Source organism: Anolis carolinensis, chromosome 4 (genome assembly GCF_035594765.1).
Source record: "Anolis carolinensis isolate JA03-04 chromosome 4, rAnoCar3.1.pri, whole genome shotgun sequence".
Classification (NCBI taxonomy): domain Eukaryota; kingdom Metazoa; phylum Chordata; class Lepidosauria; order Squamata; family Dactyloidae; genus Anolis; species Anolis carolinensis.
The window spans coordinates 26757677-26772157 of record NC_085844.1 but is presented as its reverse complement, the minus strand read 5'-3'; the positions used below and the strand labels follow the sequence as shown (position 1 = coordinate 26772157).

At 41.0% G+C, this 14481-nt stretch overlaps 1 protein-coding gene across 2 annotated transcripts; it reads left to right on the top strand.

Moving 5' to 3' along the window:
- Positions 1-340: 340 nt before the first annotated feature.
- Positions 341-14298, top strand: cthrc1 (collagen triple helix repeat containing 1). 2 transcript variants are annotated; one of them, XM_062980118.1, is made up of 5 exons: positions 341-433; positions 3164-3330; positions 7308-7529; positions 10100-10316; positions 11438-14298. In XM_062980118.1, exons 1-5 carry the CDS (start codon positions 421-423, stop codon positions 11578-11580), a joined length of 762 nt encoding a protein of 253 aa, XP_062836188.1. In that variant the 5' UTR covers positions 341-420; the 3' UTR covers positions 11581-14298. The 2 variants fall into 2 exon arrangements, with proteins under 2 accessions (XP_062836188.1, XP_062836187.1); XM_062980117.1 differs by lacking the exon at positions 341-433 and having other exon boundaries at positions 3004-3330.
- Positions 14299-14481: the final 183 nt, after the last annotated feature.

Here is a 14481-nt window from a genome sequence, read left to right as displayed (position 1 = left end):
GTATAGCCAGGGCATGGGTGCACACAAGAGGCTTTTTATGGGGGACTTTGGCGAAAGGCTACTAGGCCACAATGGCAGCATTTAGCAGAAATTGTACATTCACCACCAACAGACGATGAAGGTCTGGGAGATTTCAGACAACGTATCTTATCCAAATGCCTTCATTGAGGCACAGAATGATCCAAGCTGAAATTTTCTGCTTCAGGAAGACCTCGAAATCTGGAGCGCTGCATCCAAATATGTCTGAGATGGAGTGGGTTGAATTATTATCACTATCTTTTAAAGCTTTTGTAACCTCTGCTATAAATAGTTTTGTCATTCACACAAGTCTTCCATAAATGGAAAGTGCTGGCCATGAGATGAGGGGAGGTGGTGTGGATGAGAAGTTGTGAAACCAACATTACAGCTTGAAATCAAGGAATGATTTTAGTAGGTAGGGCTCTCTCTCTTTTTCCCTCTTACTTTCAGTGCTTTTTGAGAGATTAAGGTGACGACGACATAAATATAGGTGGAAATTTTTATGCCGTGGCTCAGTCATTAATCAAAATGAAAGCTGTAGTCAAGAAAACAGATGAAAGCTAAGGCAAGATAGTTATGAAGGAACGAGATAAGACCCTCAAGTGTAAAAATATATGACTAAATACCAATGTCAGAATCACCCAGGGAGGTGGGGGTGACTCGAGTGGGCAAGGCCTGTTAACTTTACAAGAGACACTCTCTTTGTGGAGAAGTAATCTGCTAGAATCTTATATTTTTAAGTAGAGAACACCATAGCTGTCTAAATTTTTCATAAAAGAGTTGGAAGAGATCACAAGGACCATCCAGTCCAACCCCATCACTCTCCTTGGGAATGTATTTGTTTTATTCATTAATACAAGGCATTTGTTCGGGCACTTTAATCCTGGCCACTGGCTGTAATGAAGATGGACAGTATGTTGGAAATGTCAACCTTCTTCAAGCCTTCTCTAGTAATGCTTATGTATGATCCTGTTGCTTACTGTTTCCTATATGTATGTTCTGGTAAGCAGTTTCCCTTACTCTATGGTTTCTGAGAAGTTACAAAAGAGGCTGCAGACCACATGCTCTTTCTCTCTCTCCTTTTGACTATGTGACCTGTTGATAGCTGTTTTGTTATAGAAGAGATGCCCTGGCCAGATAGCACAGAGAATTATCTCAAACATATCTTAAAATGGACTGATAAGTTTTGTACCTGTGTATTCTGAACACATGAAGGTTGTAAGTAAAACACGTTATTTTTTAAATCAAAGTCTACTTCATTTTTGACTCTTGCGTGCATGATTTAATACAAATTGTTTTATGAAAGAGTATATTTTTGGGCATTGAAAAATACTTCTAAAACTACTATTTTATGCCTGGCAAAATAACAGCTGAAACTATTGCCTAGCATAATTATACCTGGCTGCATACCATGAGAGAAGATTCTACTCTAAAGGGTTTTTGGCTCTTATCTGAAAGCATGCTTTTCTAAAAAGTTATGATCTCCAAAAGGTGTTTTTCCAAAATGTTATAAATGCCATTTTCCAAAATAGTAAACCCCCTGAGCCTGGCTTGATGAGTGGACTTTGGGGGAAAAAATAACATATTTGGTTTACTCACAACCTTCATGTGTTCAGCATACACAGGTACACAACTTATCAGTCAGTTACATATATGTTTGAGATAGTTTTTGTGTGCCGTCCAGTCACAACATCTCTCTTAGAATAAACAGCAGGCAAGTGTTTGCAAGTCTGCGGTCTGAGCAATCCCAAAATTTAAAGAAGTGTGATGGAGTCTGTGCTCGTCTCAGAGCAGATCACATGGTCTGCAGCCCCTCTCACAACTTCACAGGAAAAAACATAGAGCAAGGAAAGAAAGCTGCATGCAGAACATACATACAATACAAATTACTACAGGAGGCTTGAAGAGGGTTGTAATTTTCAACATTGTCACAAACCAAACTGGGTAGATTGCAACTTAAATCATAGGTAGGGGTGATAAACATTTAAACATAGGTGATAAACATTTGTGATAAACATTTAAACATGGGTAATAAACATTAAAAACAGCTTAAAAACCTGGCTCTTTCAAAAGGCCTTTGATACTTAATCTGGTGTCAGACTGATCGATCTGCCCATTTTATAATAGCCCCATTCTTGAGGTGTTGCCAATGCTATATTGCACTTTGTCCATTTCAACTGTGAAATTACCTTCCCCATTTCGGCCCATTTCGGCCCATGTTGCACGTTGCCTGGGTTCTATGAATTAGTCTCCAGTGTTAGTATTGTATGTTTTATGTTGATTTTAACGATTGTTTTTACTGTAATTGATGTTTTTATTGGATAACTGTTTTATTGCTGTGTTTTGATATTTGATTGTTTTATCGGGCAAGGCCCTATGTAAGCCACCCCGAGTCCTTCGGGGAGATGGGGCGGAGTATAAAAATAGTTATTATTATTATTATTGTTATTATTATTAAATCGCAAGACCTCCCTCTTCTATTTCTAACGGTACTGCTGGCCTGTTGTTTCTACTGATCCTATATCCATGGATCTTGCCATCCATGACTTGGCTTTGTCCACCATGTCAACCAAAGCCCAGGATCCCTTCCCTTGCTGCTTCTGCCAGAGAGAAATGAATGCGGCTTCGCTTTGGACGAGGCTGGGAGGTTGGAGGAAGGGAGCAGCAGGAGCCGGGTCTGAGGCTGGCTGGGAATGAAGGCCTGGCCCGGCGCCTCCTTTGTCTCGACCCTTTTCTCCATGGGAAGGAGGCCAGTCCTGGAGCCTGGAAGGAGAGGAATGCCTTGCAGATGGAAGTGGGAAGGGAAGGCAGAGCAGCAACACTGAAGGAGTGGCGTCACTCTAGAGCAGGTATGGGCAAACTTCGGCCCTCCAGGTGTTTGGGACTGCAACTCCCACCATTCCTAACAGCCTCCGGCTGTTAGGAATGGTGGGAGTTGCAGTCCCAAACACCTGGAGGGCCGAAGTTTGCCCATGCCTGCTCTAGAGACCCCTCCCCTTCTTAGATCCTTCCTGCCGGCGCTGAATGAAAGGCTGGCTTGTGCGCCCTGGGCAGAAAAGGGGAGGACGGGACACTGCCCCATTCATTCCCCCACGGATCCCTCTCCTCCTCCTCTTCCTCCTCCTCCTTCTTCTTGATTCTCCAGCCATGGAGCCCCTTCGCCCCGGAGTCTCGCCGCCCCCGACTTTCCTCCTGGCTCTTCTTCTTCTGCTCCTGGCCGCATCCTCTTCCTCTCCTCCCTCTTCTCAGGCGACGGACAATCCCAAGGGCAAAGGCAAGGCGCTACTGCGGCAGAGGGAGGTGCTGGACCTGGTGAGTTAGTGTGTGAGAGAGAGAGAGAGGCTTCCAGGGATCTGGGTGGGGGATCTGGAGGCCTTTGGAGCAGCAGGACCCCCTCCCCATTGAGGTCCTCCTTCCCGCCTCTCCTTTCTCTCAGAACTACACGGGAGAATTAATGCAACTTCATACCGCTTGATCTGTCCTGGCTGAGGGTGATGGAACCCCCCGGAGATGGAGTTTGGGAGGCTAAAGGAGTTATTGCAAAACGTCAGCTCCCTAGATTCCTTAGTATTGAGCCTTGACTGCATTAATTTGACATTGTAGATCCACAGGAAAAATGAGGTGCGAAGCTGACATGTCCCATCATATAGGTAAAGGTAAAGGTTTTCCCCTGACGTTAAGTCCAGTCGTGTCCAACTCTGGAATTTGTGCTCATCTCCATTTCTAAGCCGAAGAGCCGGCGTTGTCCGTAGACACCTCCTAGGTCATGTGGCCGGCATGACTGCATAAAGCGTCGTTTCCTTCCCGCTGGAGCGGTACCTATTGATCTACTCCCATTTGCATGTTTTTGGACTGCTAGGTTGGCAGAAGCTGGAGCTAACAGCGGACGCTCACTCTGCTCCCCAGCTTTGAACCTGGAACCTTTCAGTCTGCAAGTTCAGCAGCTCAGCGCTTTAATACACTGAGCCACCGAGGCTCCATATCGCATCATATATGTGTGCCTATTTATCTATCCATCTGTCTATATCAGGCATGGGCAAACTTGGGCCCTCCAGTTGCTTTGGACTTCAACTCCAAAACACCTGGAGGGCCCAAGTTTGCCCATACCTGATCTTTATCCTCTTACAGTGCAGCCCTCTTTCCCATTCATAATGTATTATCCAGGTTTCCTGGATATGTGTGCGTGAGATTGATATGTGTATGTGTGTGTATATATATGTATATGTGTGTGTGTGTGTGTGCATAGATAAAGGTTAGCTAAAGGTTTGCCCTTGACATTAAGTCTAGTTGTGTCTGACTCTGGGGGTTGGTGCTCATCTCCATTTCTAAGCCGAAGAGCCAGCGTTGTCCGTAGACACCTCCAAGGTCATGTGGCCAGCATGACTGCATGGAGCGCCGTTACCTTCCCGCCGAAGCGGTACCTATTGATCTACTCACATTTACATGTTTTCGAACTGCTACGTTGGCAGAAGCTGGAGCTAACAGCAGGAGCTCATCCCGCTCCCTGGAATCAAACCGCTGACCTTTTGGTCAGCAAGTTTAGCAGCTCAGCGGTTTAACACGCTGCACCACCGGGGGCTGTGTATATATATATATATACACACACACACACACATATACTTGCACGCACACACATATATAATAGGAGTCCTCACTAGTGCAGCTGGTTAAACCACTGAGCTGCTGAACTTGCTGACCAAAAGGCAGTTTGAATCCAGGGGAGCGGGATGAGCTCCCACTGTTAGCTCCAGCTTCTGCCAACCTAGCTCTTCAAAGACATGCAAATGTGAGTAGATCAATAGGTAGCACTCCGGTGGGAAGGTAACGGTGCTCCATGCAGTCATGCCAGCCACGTGACCTTGGAGATGTCTACAGACAACGCCGGCTCTTCGGCTTAGAAATGGAGATGAGCACCAACCCCCAGAGTCGGACAGGACTGGACTTACTGTCAGGGGAAAACCTTTACCTATATATATAATGAATAATGGGAAAGAGGGAAGTACAGATGTACTCTCTTGGTATAGAGAGAGGAAAGCTGGAAATAAATGAATCATGAGAAAGAGGACTGCAGAGGAAAAGAACTGCACAGAATTACTCTTGTGATGTCTCAGTTTGCTCTATGTCTGCAGCAAAGCTCTTTTCCTCCACAGCCCTCTTTGTTAAATGCAAAGGAGATGAGGTGTTGCTAAAATCATAGCCACAACAGCAACAGGTAGTAGCACTGTTTTATGTGCTATCTAAGGATATAAGGAAAGGAAGGATACAAAATCCAAAGGGGATGGAAAAGCCAAGAAAACCATCAAATGTTTATAGTAGATTCTTTGTGTGCAGCAGGGGAAGAATTAAAAAATATGGCTCCTCACTTGCTGTCCGGATCTGGACATGTACTAATCATAGCCATTAAAGTCTGGCTGCTATTCCGCTCTTCATGACATATGTGTCTGGGGGCTGCTTGAAAGGTGTTGGAGAGATTTGCTCTGTGTCCTGTTGTGTGCGATCTGCTTGCCCCATTATTATAGGCATTGCATGGCGCGTTTGTATTTAATACATAGTGGTTGAGAGAATCTGACTGAAATGCCAGCATGCAGTTCTCCACAGGCCACCATTGGCCTGGTACTGAGAGAAAGGCAGGATATACAATTTATGAATAAATGAATGAATAAATACATCTATCTTGCTCATTCAGCGTTGTATTTCTGTGAGATCTGGCTGAAGGAACCCTTAAAATGGAGAGAAATGGGAGATTTATCATGTCCATTCTTTTAACCCAAACTTTCTCTCTCTATATACTAAAATGCAGCATCCACAGCTGGTGAGCTGGAAAGTAGACCGCTCTGTAATCTGTTGTGGTGGGACTCTCTGGCAACAGAAAATGACTAATCTGATTGATCTCTTCCATTCTTTGTTATTAGTCACTGAAACCTAAACATTTGGAAAATGGTCAGAGGGTTTTTCAATTTTTTTTCCATGTTGGACACATCAGCAGAGCTGGCTACAGTCATCACCACTTCCTCTCCTCACCAAGGAATGAGAAGAGTAATGTCTAGTTAACTATATGTGTTTGTGAGAGAACAGTAGAACAGGATGTTCATGCATGAGAAATAGGAGAAAAGAAGCCCACCCCTAAAACAAAATTTAGCGCTGTCTGTAGCTTTTGCCTTACTTTTTGGGACCAAACGCTATGCTATCATTTATACAGATGAGTATTGTTGTTGTTGAAGTCATTTCCAATTTATGGTGACTCAACTGTGGGTGTTTTCCTGGCAAGATTTGTTCAGTGGGAGCTTGTAATGGCCCTCCTCTAAGGCCAAGTCACAGGGTTGCCATGGCCATGGCCAAGTGGGGTATGAACCCTTGTCTCCAGAGTCTTAATTTAACACTCAAACTACGGCCCCATGCTGGCTCACGGAGGAGTACACCCAGCACACAATGCATGAAAGTAAAACCCAAGATAAGCATAGATTGCAGACATTAATGTTGACAATTTTGGAGCACTTATTTCAGAATTCTGGATAAAGCATATTCAACCTATGTCATATTGAGTGTTCTCATTGTTTTTCACTGCTGCCAATTTGGCTTCAATTTATGATGAGTATAAATATGGTGTGGATGAATATAATTCATTCATTGGAATGAGAGACCTCCGAGTCATCTTGTTGTTAGCAGTCCTGCTCAGGTCTTGCTATTAGGAGTGTGACTTCTTTGACTGGATAATATCTGCCTGTAATGAAGTCTACCTATTATCTTCTGACTTATTAAGCATTATCAATGAGTCATATTGTCTTATTCAATGTCCAAACTACAACAGTCTCTGATTAGTCAATAGTTCAGGATTGATCCGCTTTAGGATCCACACATTTATCTTATTAGCAATCCATGTTACCCGTACAGCTCTCCTCCAGCATCATTGTTCAAATCGGTTGATTCCCTTCCCGTTAATTTTCTTTTGTCCAGTTTTCACAACTATACATAACATTTGAAAATGTGATGAGATTATTTCCTTACTTAAATATGCAATTTAAGTATCTGTTTCCTTGCTGTGTGCCCTCCCTCTCTATTTTTAAAAGTTTAATCCTTTATTTTAAAATGTTCTTAACAAGAACACATACAATGGAACACAATAAAGGATACATGAAAATACCTACATAGGTTTCTAGATAAAGGGTGGGCAGAAACAGGCCAGAAGGACAGCTCAGTGTGTCTATATTAATGCATTTGAAGAGACCAAACAATAAATATTTTTGATGGGTAAAGAAGCACCCCTGGAAATGAATTGTTCTGCTTTTCAGTACAATGGAATGTGCATGCAAGGACCGATTGGTATTCCTGGACGGGATGGCAACCCTGGAGTCAATGGAATCCCCGGAACGCCTGGGATCCCCGGCCGCGATGGATTTAAAGGAGAAAAAGGAGAGTGTATGCGAGAAAGCTTCGAGGAATCTTGGACACCAAACTATAAACAGTGTTCATGGAGTGCCCTGAATTACGGCATAGACCTTGGAAAAATTGCAGTAAGGAAGCATGCGATGTTTATGTTTGTTATGTACAATGAAACCGAGCTAATGTACTTGAAAGGTATTTAAGATAGATACAAAGGCATAGTTTGGGTAGTTCCTGCCTAGGACATATGGAGCAAGATACTGAAATTATCCAGGTCCTGTTTCTCTTTACCAGACAGCCGATTATAGTCTATGGTACTCTTATTCTCAATCAGTCCCAGAGACGGGAGATCTTTATCAGTGTTTTATTGATCAATAAATGTCACACAGTGGGCTTATTCAAATATCAGGAGCACCACCCATACCTCAATCTAGCTTCTGTTTTTAGAGTAATTCTTAGCTTTAGTTTTCTCTGAAAAAAACTTTTCCTTTCTGCGCACATCTGCTAAAGCCATTAAACAATTGCATCATTGCTGTGAGCATGCGTAGTTTAAATACATTATGTCAGTGCTGGTTCATTGGTCTTCTAGTTCCCTTATCTTCTAAGGCAGAGGTTTTCAACCTGTGGGTCCACAGGTGTTTTGGCCTCCAATTCCCAGAAATCCCAGTTTACCAGTTTACCAGCTGTTAGGGGAGCTGTAGGCCACATCTGGGGACTTACAGGTTGAGAACCACTGTTCTAAGAGAAGATATGCCCTTACTGTATCGACCAGACATCCATTCCCATTACCTCATCCATATGCATGAGGTAATGGGGTCACGAGAGAAGCCTCCCAGCAATCCATCTGGTAACACACCTGGGCATCCCCTGGGCAACGCCTTTGTAGATGGCCAATTCTCTCACACCAGAAGCGACTTGCAGTATGTTCTCAATTTGCTTCTGACACGATAAAAAAATCCATGTGCATAGTTTTGTAGTCTTAGCAAAAACAACTTCCTTTGAAGTTCCCTCTGGGTCAAACTGACCTCATTCTTGTAGGTTGTTAGAGCCAGCTGAAATTAAGGTGAGGTGCAGAAGGGTGATCCATACTGAGACAATTTACATTATTGTTTAAGCTAGTAGGCAATTAAAAAGATACACACAGTATTGTTTTGAATATCAAAGCATATTGATACATATTTGCAATATTCCTGAATTGAATACATTTGTTAAGTAATTACCATTAGCATATCACAGAAGTAATCATTATTAGCAAATTTGTTGAATATATTTGGTAAGCAAAAGCAAATAGTATAGGTTTAAATTATTCCTATGTCTCTTCAATACTATACTGCAGAGCATAGCATAAACATCCAGCAGGTAGAGCTTCACTATGTCTCTCATCTCCATCTCCCTCCATAATCATTCTGTAGCTGGTAGAAAGGGGAGAAGGGAAAGGGAATCAGAGAAACACGTCACTGTGTTTCCATAGTCATTACACAGGCCAGTGTCATCAGCTGTTGAGATTTTCTGTGGTATTGGTGGATGATTCAAGGAGATAGTAAGCCCACACTGATCATCCATTTCTATCAATTATTGAGTGCCTCTGTGTGAGAAAGAAATCACAGCAAAACAGTGAGATCTGGACGAGAGCTTTGGATATTTTTGGAGAGAGGAAGAAAATACCAACCTTCTCAATTATTTTAAAAAAGCATATGCATGCATACATTGGACTTCCTAACTATCACTAACAGAATGCCATGGACGTTATTATATGTAGAATGCCACTGAGTTATCTCAAAGGATTGATTTAAAAAGCAACATATTCTGAATCTTTAATAAAAGTCTTTGATATTATGTTTTAAAAAAGGCAAGCAAAACCTTCCAGATAGAGATTAGATATCAAATACCCATCAGATGTCTTGGGTTACAGCTGCCACTGCGTTGTCTGAAGATGATGTAATTTTAACACATCTGGAGGTCAAGGTAGATGAGGGGTGGGAATCATGGGCCTCTTGAGATGTTATCAGACTGACTCAACAGATTTGAAGGTGAAGAATTTTAGGAGTAGCAGTCCAGCAACTTCTAGAGTTCACATGATTCTCTTCCATACACTAGACTAATACAGAGGGCAGCTGGAGAAGAAAGGAGGCTACTTGGCTAATTCTGAGAAATACAGTTATTGAGGCAAATGGCTATTTCAATGAGTTATGCATAATATCACCAGGCTACAAATTCTGCCACTTTGTCTGAGACAAGTAATAAGCAATCTACAGGATGTGGCCAACCGCATCCCCTTATACGAACCTGCTCGGGTCCTGAGATCTTCAGGAGAGGCCCTTCTCTTGATCCTACTTCCATCTCAAGCTCAGTTGGTGGGAACGAGAGAGCAGGCCTTCCTTCTTGGTGGCTGCCCCTTAACTCTGGAACTCCCTGCTCAGGGAAGCCAAAATGACCCCCTCCATGCTGTCCTTCCAGCAGCAGGTTAAAACCTTTTTATTTAGGCAGGCTTTTAAAGGAGGTTTTTAAAATCGTCAGAGGCGGCTGTGATTTTATATGCTTTTAATGATGTTTAATACTGTTTTAATACTTGTATATATACATTAAGTTATTTTCCAATGCTTTTAGTTGTGAGCCGCTTTGAGTCTCCGTATGGAGAGAAAAAGCAGGATATAAACATAATAATAATAGCTTCAATATATAATTTATTTTTTTCACATAGGAATGCACATTTACAAAGATGCGTACCAACAGTGCCTTGAGAGTCCTCTTCAGCGGATCACTGCGACTCAAATGCAAAAATGCCTGTTGTCAGCGATGGTATTTTACGTTTAATGGAGCCGAATGCTCTGGGCCACTTCCTATTGAAGCTATAATCTATTTAGATCAAGGAAGTCCAGAATTAAATTCTACTATTAACATACACCGTACCTCTTCAGGTATGTATCAAGACTGTATAATAATGTGAATTAAAAAATAAAGTAAAATTCCTGGGCTTTAGTGGTGGGAAAACCCAGCCTTATCACTGGTCTGGTCACTTCTAGCAAGTCGAAATTCTCATGATGAACTGAGAGGTATATCTAGCCTTAGATCATGCCAATTCTAATACCATGCTCATCAGAGCACTTCTCTGGACTACCAGCACAGACAACATACTGGTACGGATTTCTGGGAGTTGTAGTTCAAACTTCCCTCCTAACATATCCACACTATAATGCTAATGACTGATGGCACTCAGTGTTCCCTTTAAATAATATTTTAACAGATATTGTCCAGTCAAAACAACTACCCCAAATTTTACAAAGCTGCTATGATACTGACAACCTAAAATTAGAGCAATCTCTTGAATGCAAAAACCTAAATCAGCAGATTGTTGGCCTTGAATTCATTCTAATGCAAATACAGAACTGAACAGAGCTCTGCTTTTCATTAAAATGTGAGCAGGTTTGTATTAGTTATTAACTGGAGAGAGCTAGGTTTTTAAATTAATTTATTTTTGCCAAAAGAATATTGAATTACTCTTTTAAAAAAATAAATACTATCTTTATATGGTAACTTATATTTAAAAATACTGCTGACAAGTGATTTAGTGATTTACATGGCAACATGTAAAGAACTTTTGTGGTTGGAGAAGCAGAAGTGATGTTTGATTTTTGTCGGAAGGCATTTCTCATTTCCTGCTACATTCCTGCTCCTAGCACTCAAAGGGATGCTGGCATCTCTCAGTTATCCAGGATTCAAGCTAAGGACTGAAACTACTGCATATTCTTTACTACATTGTTGTGATTAGATCTTGGAATAAATACTTGACCAGACTACATTTCCCACTGGCCACGGTGACTAGTTATTTTAAGAACTGCGGTACAAATAAGGAACACATCCCAACCTCTAGTTATAATGTAAATTATTTTGGTTCTTTACCTCTTTCGGTAACCAATCTCTAATGTGAAGAGAGGTCCTCCTTTACATTGTTCATTATTTCTGTCTGCACTCCTACTTTATGGAGTTTATGATTAAAACACTTTGGGTGATACCAACATGTGTTTTGTCTTTACAACAGTGGAAGGATTGTGCGAAGGAATCAGTGCTGGCCTGGTGGATGTTGCTGTTTGGGTTGGCACATGCTCCGATTACCCAAGAGGAGATGCTTCAACTGGATGGAACTCGGTCTCTCGTATTATTATAGAAGAATTGCCGAAGTAGAGCCCCTCTTTTACATGGCTCTTCTTGCCCCAAATACTTCAGGCCTTATATAACTTTCCCCATCCTCTACAGCCCTTGAAATCTTGTTTTCTGTATATAAAAGCAAGGATTTCATTATAACGCACAAGCATGATTATAGAAAAAGAATTCATATTTCTATTTTCTTCATTTTATATCTTTTACAATATTTTGGAATAATTCTGAAGCAGTAAACTGGATTTATGTACTGCATTTGTATAGATTCAAACTGTATGTACACTCATCAACAAAGGTGCTCTTCTACAATAAGCCAAAGAAATACAATTTAATTAGCAAACGCATTTAACCTTTATTTTTTCCTTCCTCCCAAACGGTGGTAATTTATGTTAAAACTCAACACACCTTCATCTTTTATGAACCAAACAAGATTAGCACACCTTTACCAGAATGCTGTCAGTGCACTACATAATTTTTTTCCCAGAATGATGATAAGGGAAGACATGCAAAATCTGCTGGCTCTGAGCATTATAGTTCTCCAGTGCCTTATTACCTTCATGGTGATTGTGTCAGTAGCCTTTTCCCTCTCATCACCATTGCCTGCCCCAAGAGCCCATTCACACTATATTGCACTGAATCTACTTTAACCGTAGTGGTTCATCCTCTGAAATTCTAGGATTTGTAGCTTGGGGACAGGCATTTAGAACTCTGTGAGAAAGACCTCTGGTGCTTCACAGAACTGCAAAGCCCAGGATTCCATAGTACACCACCACAGTGAAATCACAGGCATCCCCCACTATAGATTATAGCTATGTACCGCTCTTTCAACCACATTCTGGTTCTTCTTTGTGGTCTCTGTGTTTCCCTCAACTGGGTTTTTCTGTGCATGCACAGCGCCTCATCAGAACTCTGTGTGAATTCACAGAAGAGCATTGAACCAACAGATGATCACACTGTGCTAATTTTTCAACTGAAAGATGGAATTCTAATGCAAAACATTAGTTTTAAATAGACAAATTCTGATTGCTTCCTAGAAAAGTATTGCTTCAGCTGGCAAGCATGGGATTCTGAAAAGTGTACGGAACCTTTTAAAAGTAACTTCTGTGGTCAGACAAGCAATCCCCTAGGTCTGCATAACTGTCTTTTTGCCTATTGAGAGAGGGGATGACTGCTCGCTTAGAAGCTCCACCTGTGTTTGGTGGATTGTGTGGGAAACTCTTGATTGAAGCCAAAAATAAGGGAAAGCCCAATGAATCTAGCAGGGAATGTGCACACCATCCTAGATTATAGTAAAACAGAAGGCAGAATGCCTCAAGAATGTACACCACACATTTTGTTGTATTTAAATTTTATCCTGGTCATAGGCTCCCTGCCCTTTTTATTTTATTTGCCACCTTATTTGCCTAATAATTATCATTTTTATATCATGAAATTTTATTTACACATGCCAGTTGAAAATCTAGACACTTTGAGGTCATGTGTATCAAGGGAATCGGAGGAGGCAATGTGCTTTCAAGGCAAAAATGCACACATTTCTCTCTGTCCCCATTTTAAAAGAACACTGGACCAATAGGATGATTCCCTGTTAAAAAGAATCACCAGTGTAATTGTAAAATCAAATGATCGACTGCCGAAGTGATAGATCCATTGTAAATTGTGAAAAAGGCCGTCTGTACATCTATTCTTACACATAGTCTTCATAGAAAGTTTCAGAAATCTCCAGAAAGCAATGCAAAGAAAATATGTACACCTTAACATACAGTTAATTTTCATGGAGTATTTACAGGCTCTGAAAACCTGTTTTTCTGGCGATCTTTACAACCCAATTTTACCAAAACAAATTTTTGATAACATATTTTAAACCATGCAATACATTAAATGGAATCAAATCAAATAATATTAGATATAGGAAAATTCATACACAGAGATTTCAGTATTTCAATTATTCTGTAGGATGTTAAACTTTAAACAAAAGCATCTTACCATCAGTATGCACAGGCTATACAGCAGTTCACAAAAGCTTGTACAAGCCAAATAGTTGTGCCTCCCTCCATTGAACAGCTGACCTGAATTCCATCACAAATTGCTTTAGAATTTGAACACTGCTCTAAAACTATATCTTTATGAGGAAGGTGTAATGCATACATTTTAAAAATAAGTTTTCCGAAACTTAAAAAGCCATTTGCATGGGGGAGGATGTAAGAATGTACACAGTCAAGGTCCATATTTTTCAGTTATTTTTAGCTTGAATATAACTTGCTTGGGTAAGTTGCGATTACTATCTTAGAACAGACAACTTACTCTAGGCGATATTCTGTTTCTAATGAGATCCTATGACCTATCAGTGTATTTTAGGATTTTTAGCTTCCAGGTAAAATTTAAACCATTAAAATAGTTTAAATAATGGGAACCAAAACGACCATCAGTCAAAATTTAGTACTACACTGGACCGCAATCCAATGCCAGGGTAAAGTATGCTTGAATTGCCTTTTCCATGTGGCTTTCTCTGTGTTAATGTTCCAGTAAGCTTCTTCTGTGGAAGGCAGATGAGGCTCTTTGATGAAACAAATTTACGGCTTATTTTCCACTATGGAGTTTCTTTTCTGTGTGTGTATGCCCAGCTTATTTTTATATCATTCCGTTATTGTTGTATTTTTATATTGCACTTGTTCTGAATACTGGAGCCAAATTGGAAAGATGAGACATTTAATCATTGAAATAAAAATTAAAATGCATGTCTTATTTCTTTCTTGGGTGTATCATTTAAAACCTCATTAGACCTTGCTGTTAATTATCCTCAGAAAAGGATGGGCAGACAGGGCAAGAAGAAGCTCCACCAAATAAATAGGCTGATAAATGGATCTGGAGTCAAAATGCCTATGACAGTGCCTATGGCTTTTCCTCCCATGCTCTCTACCCTCAGCC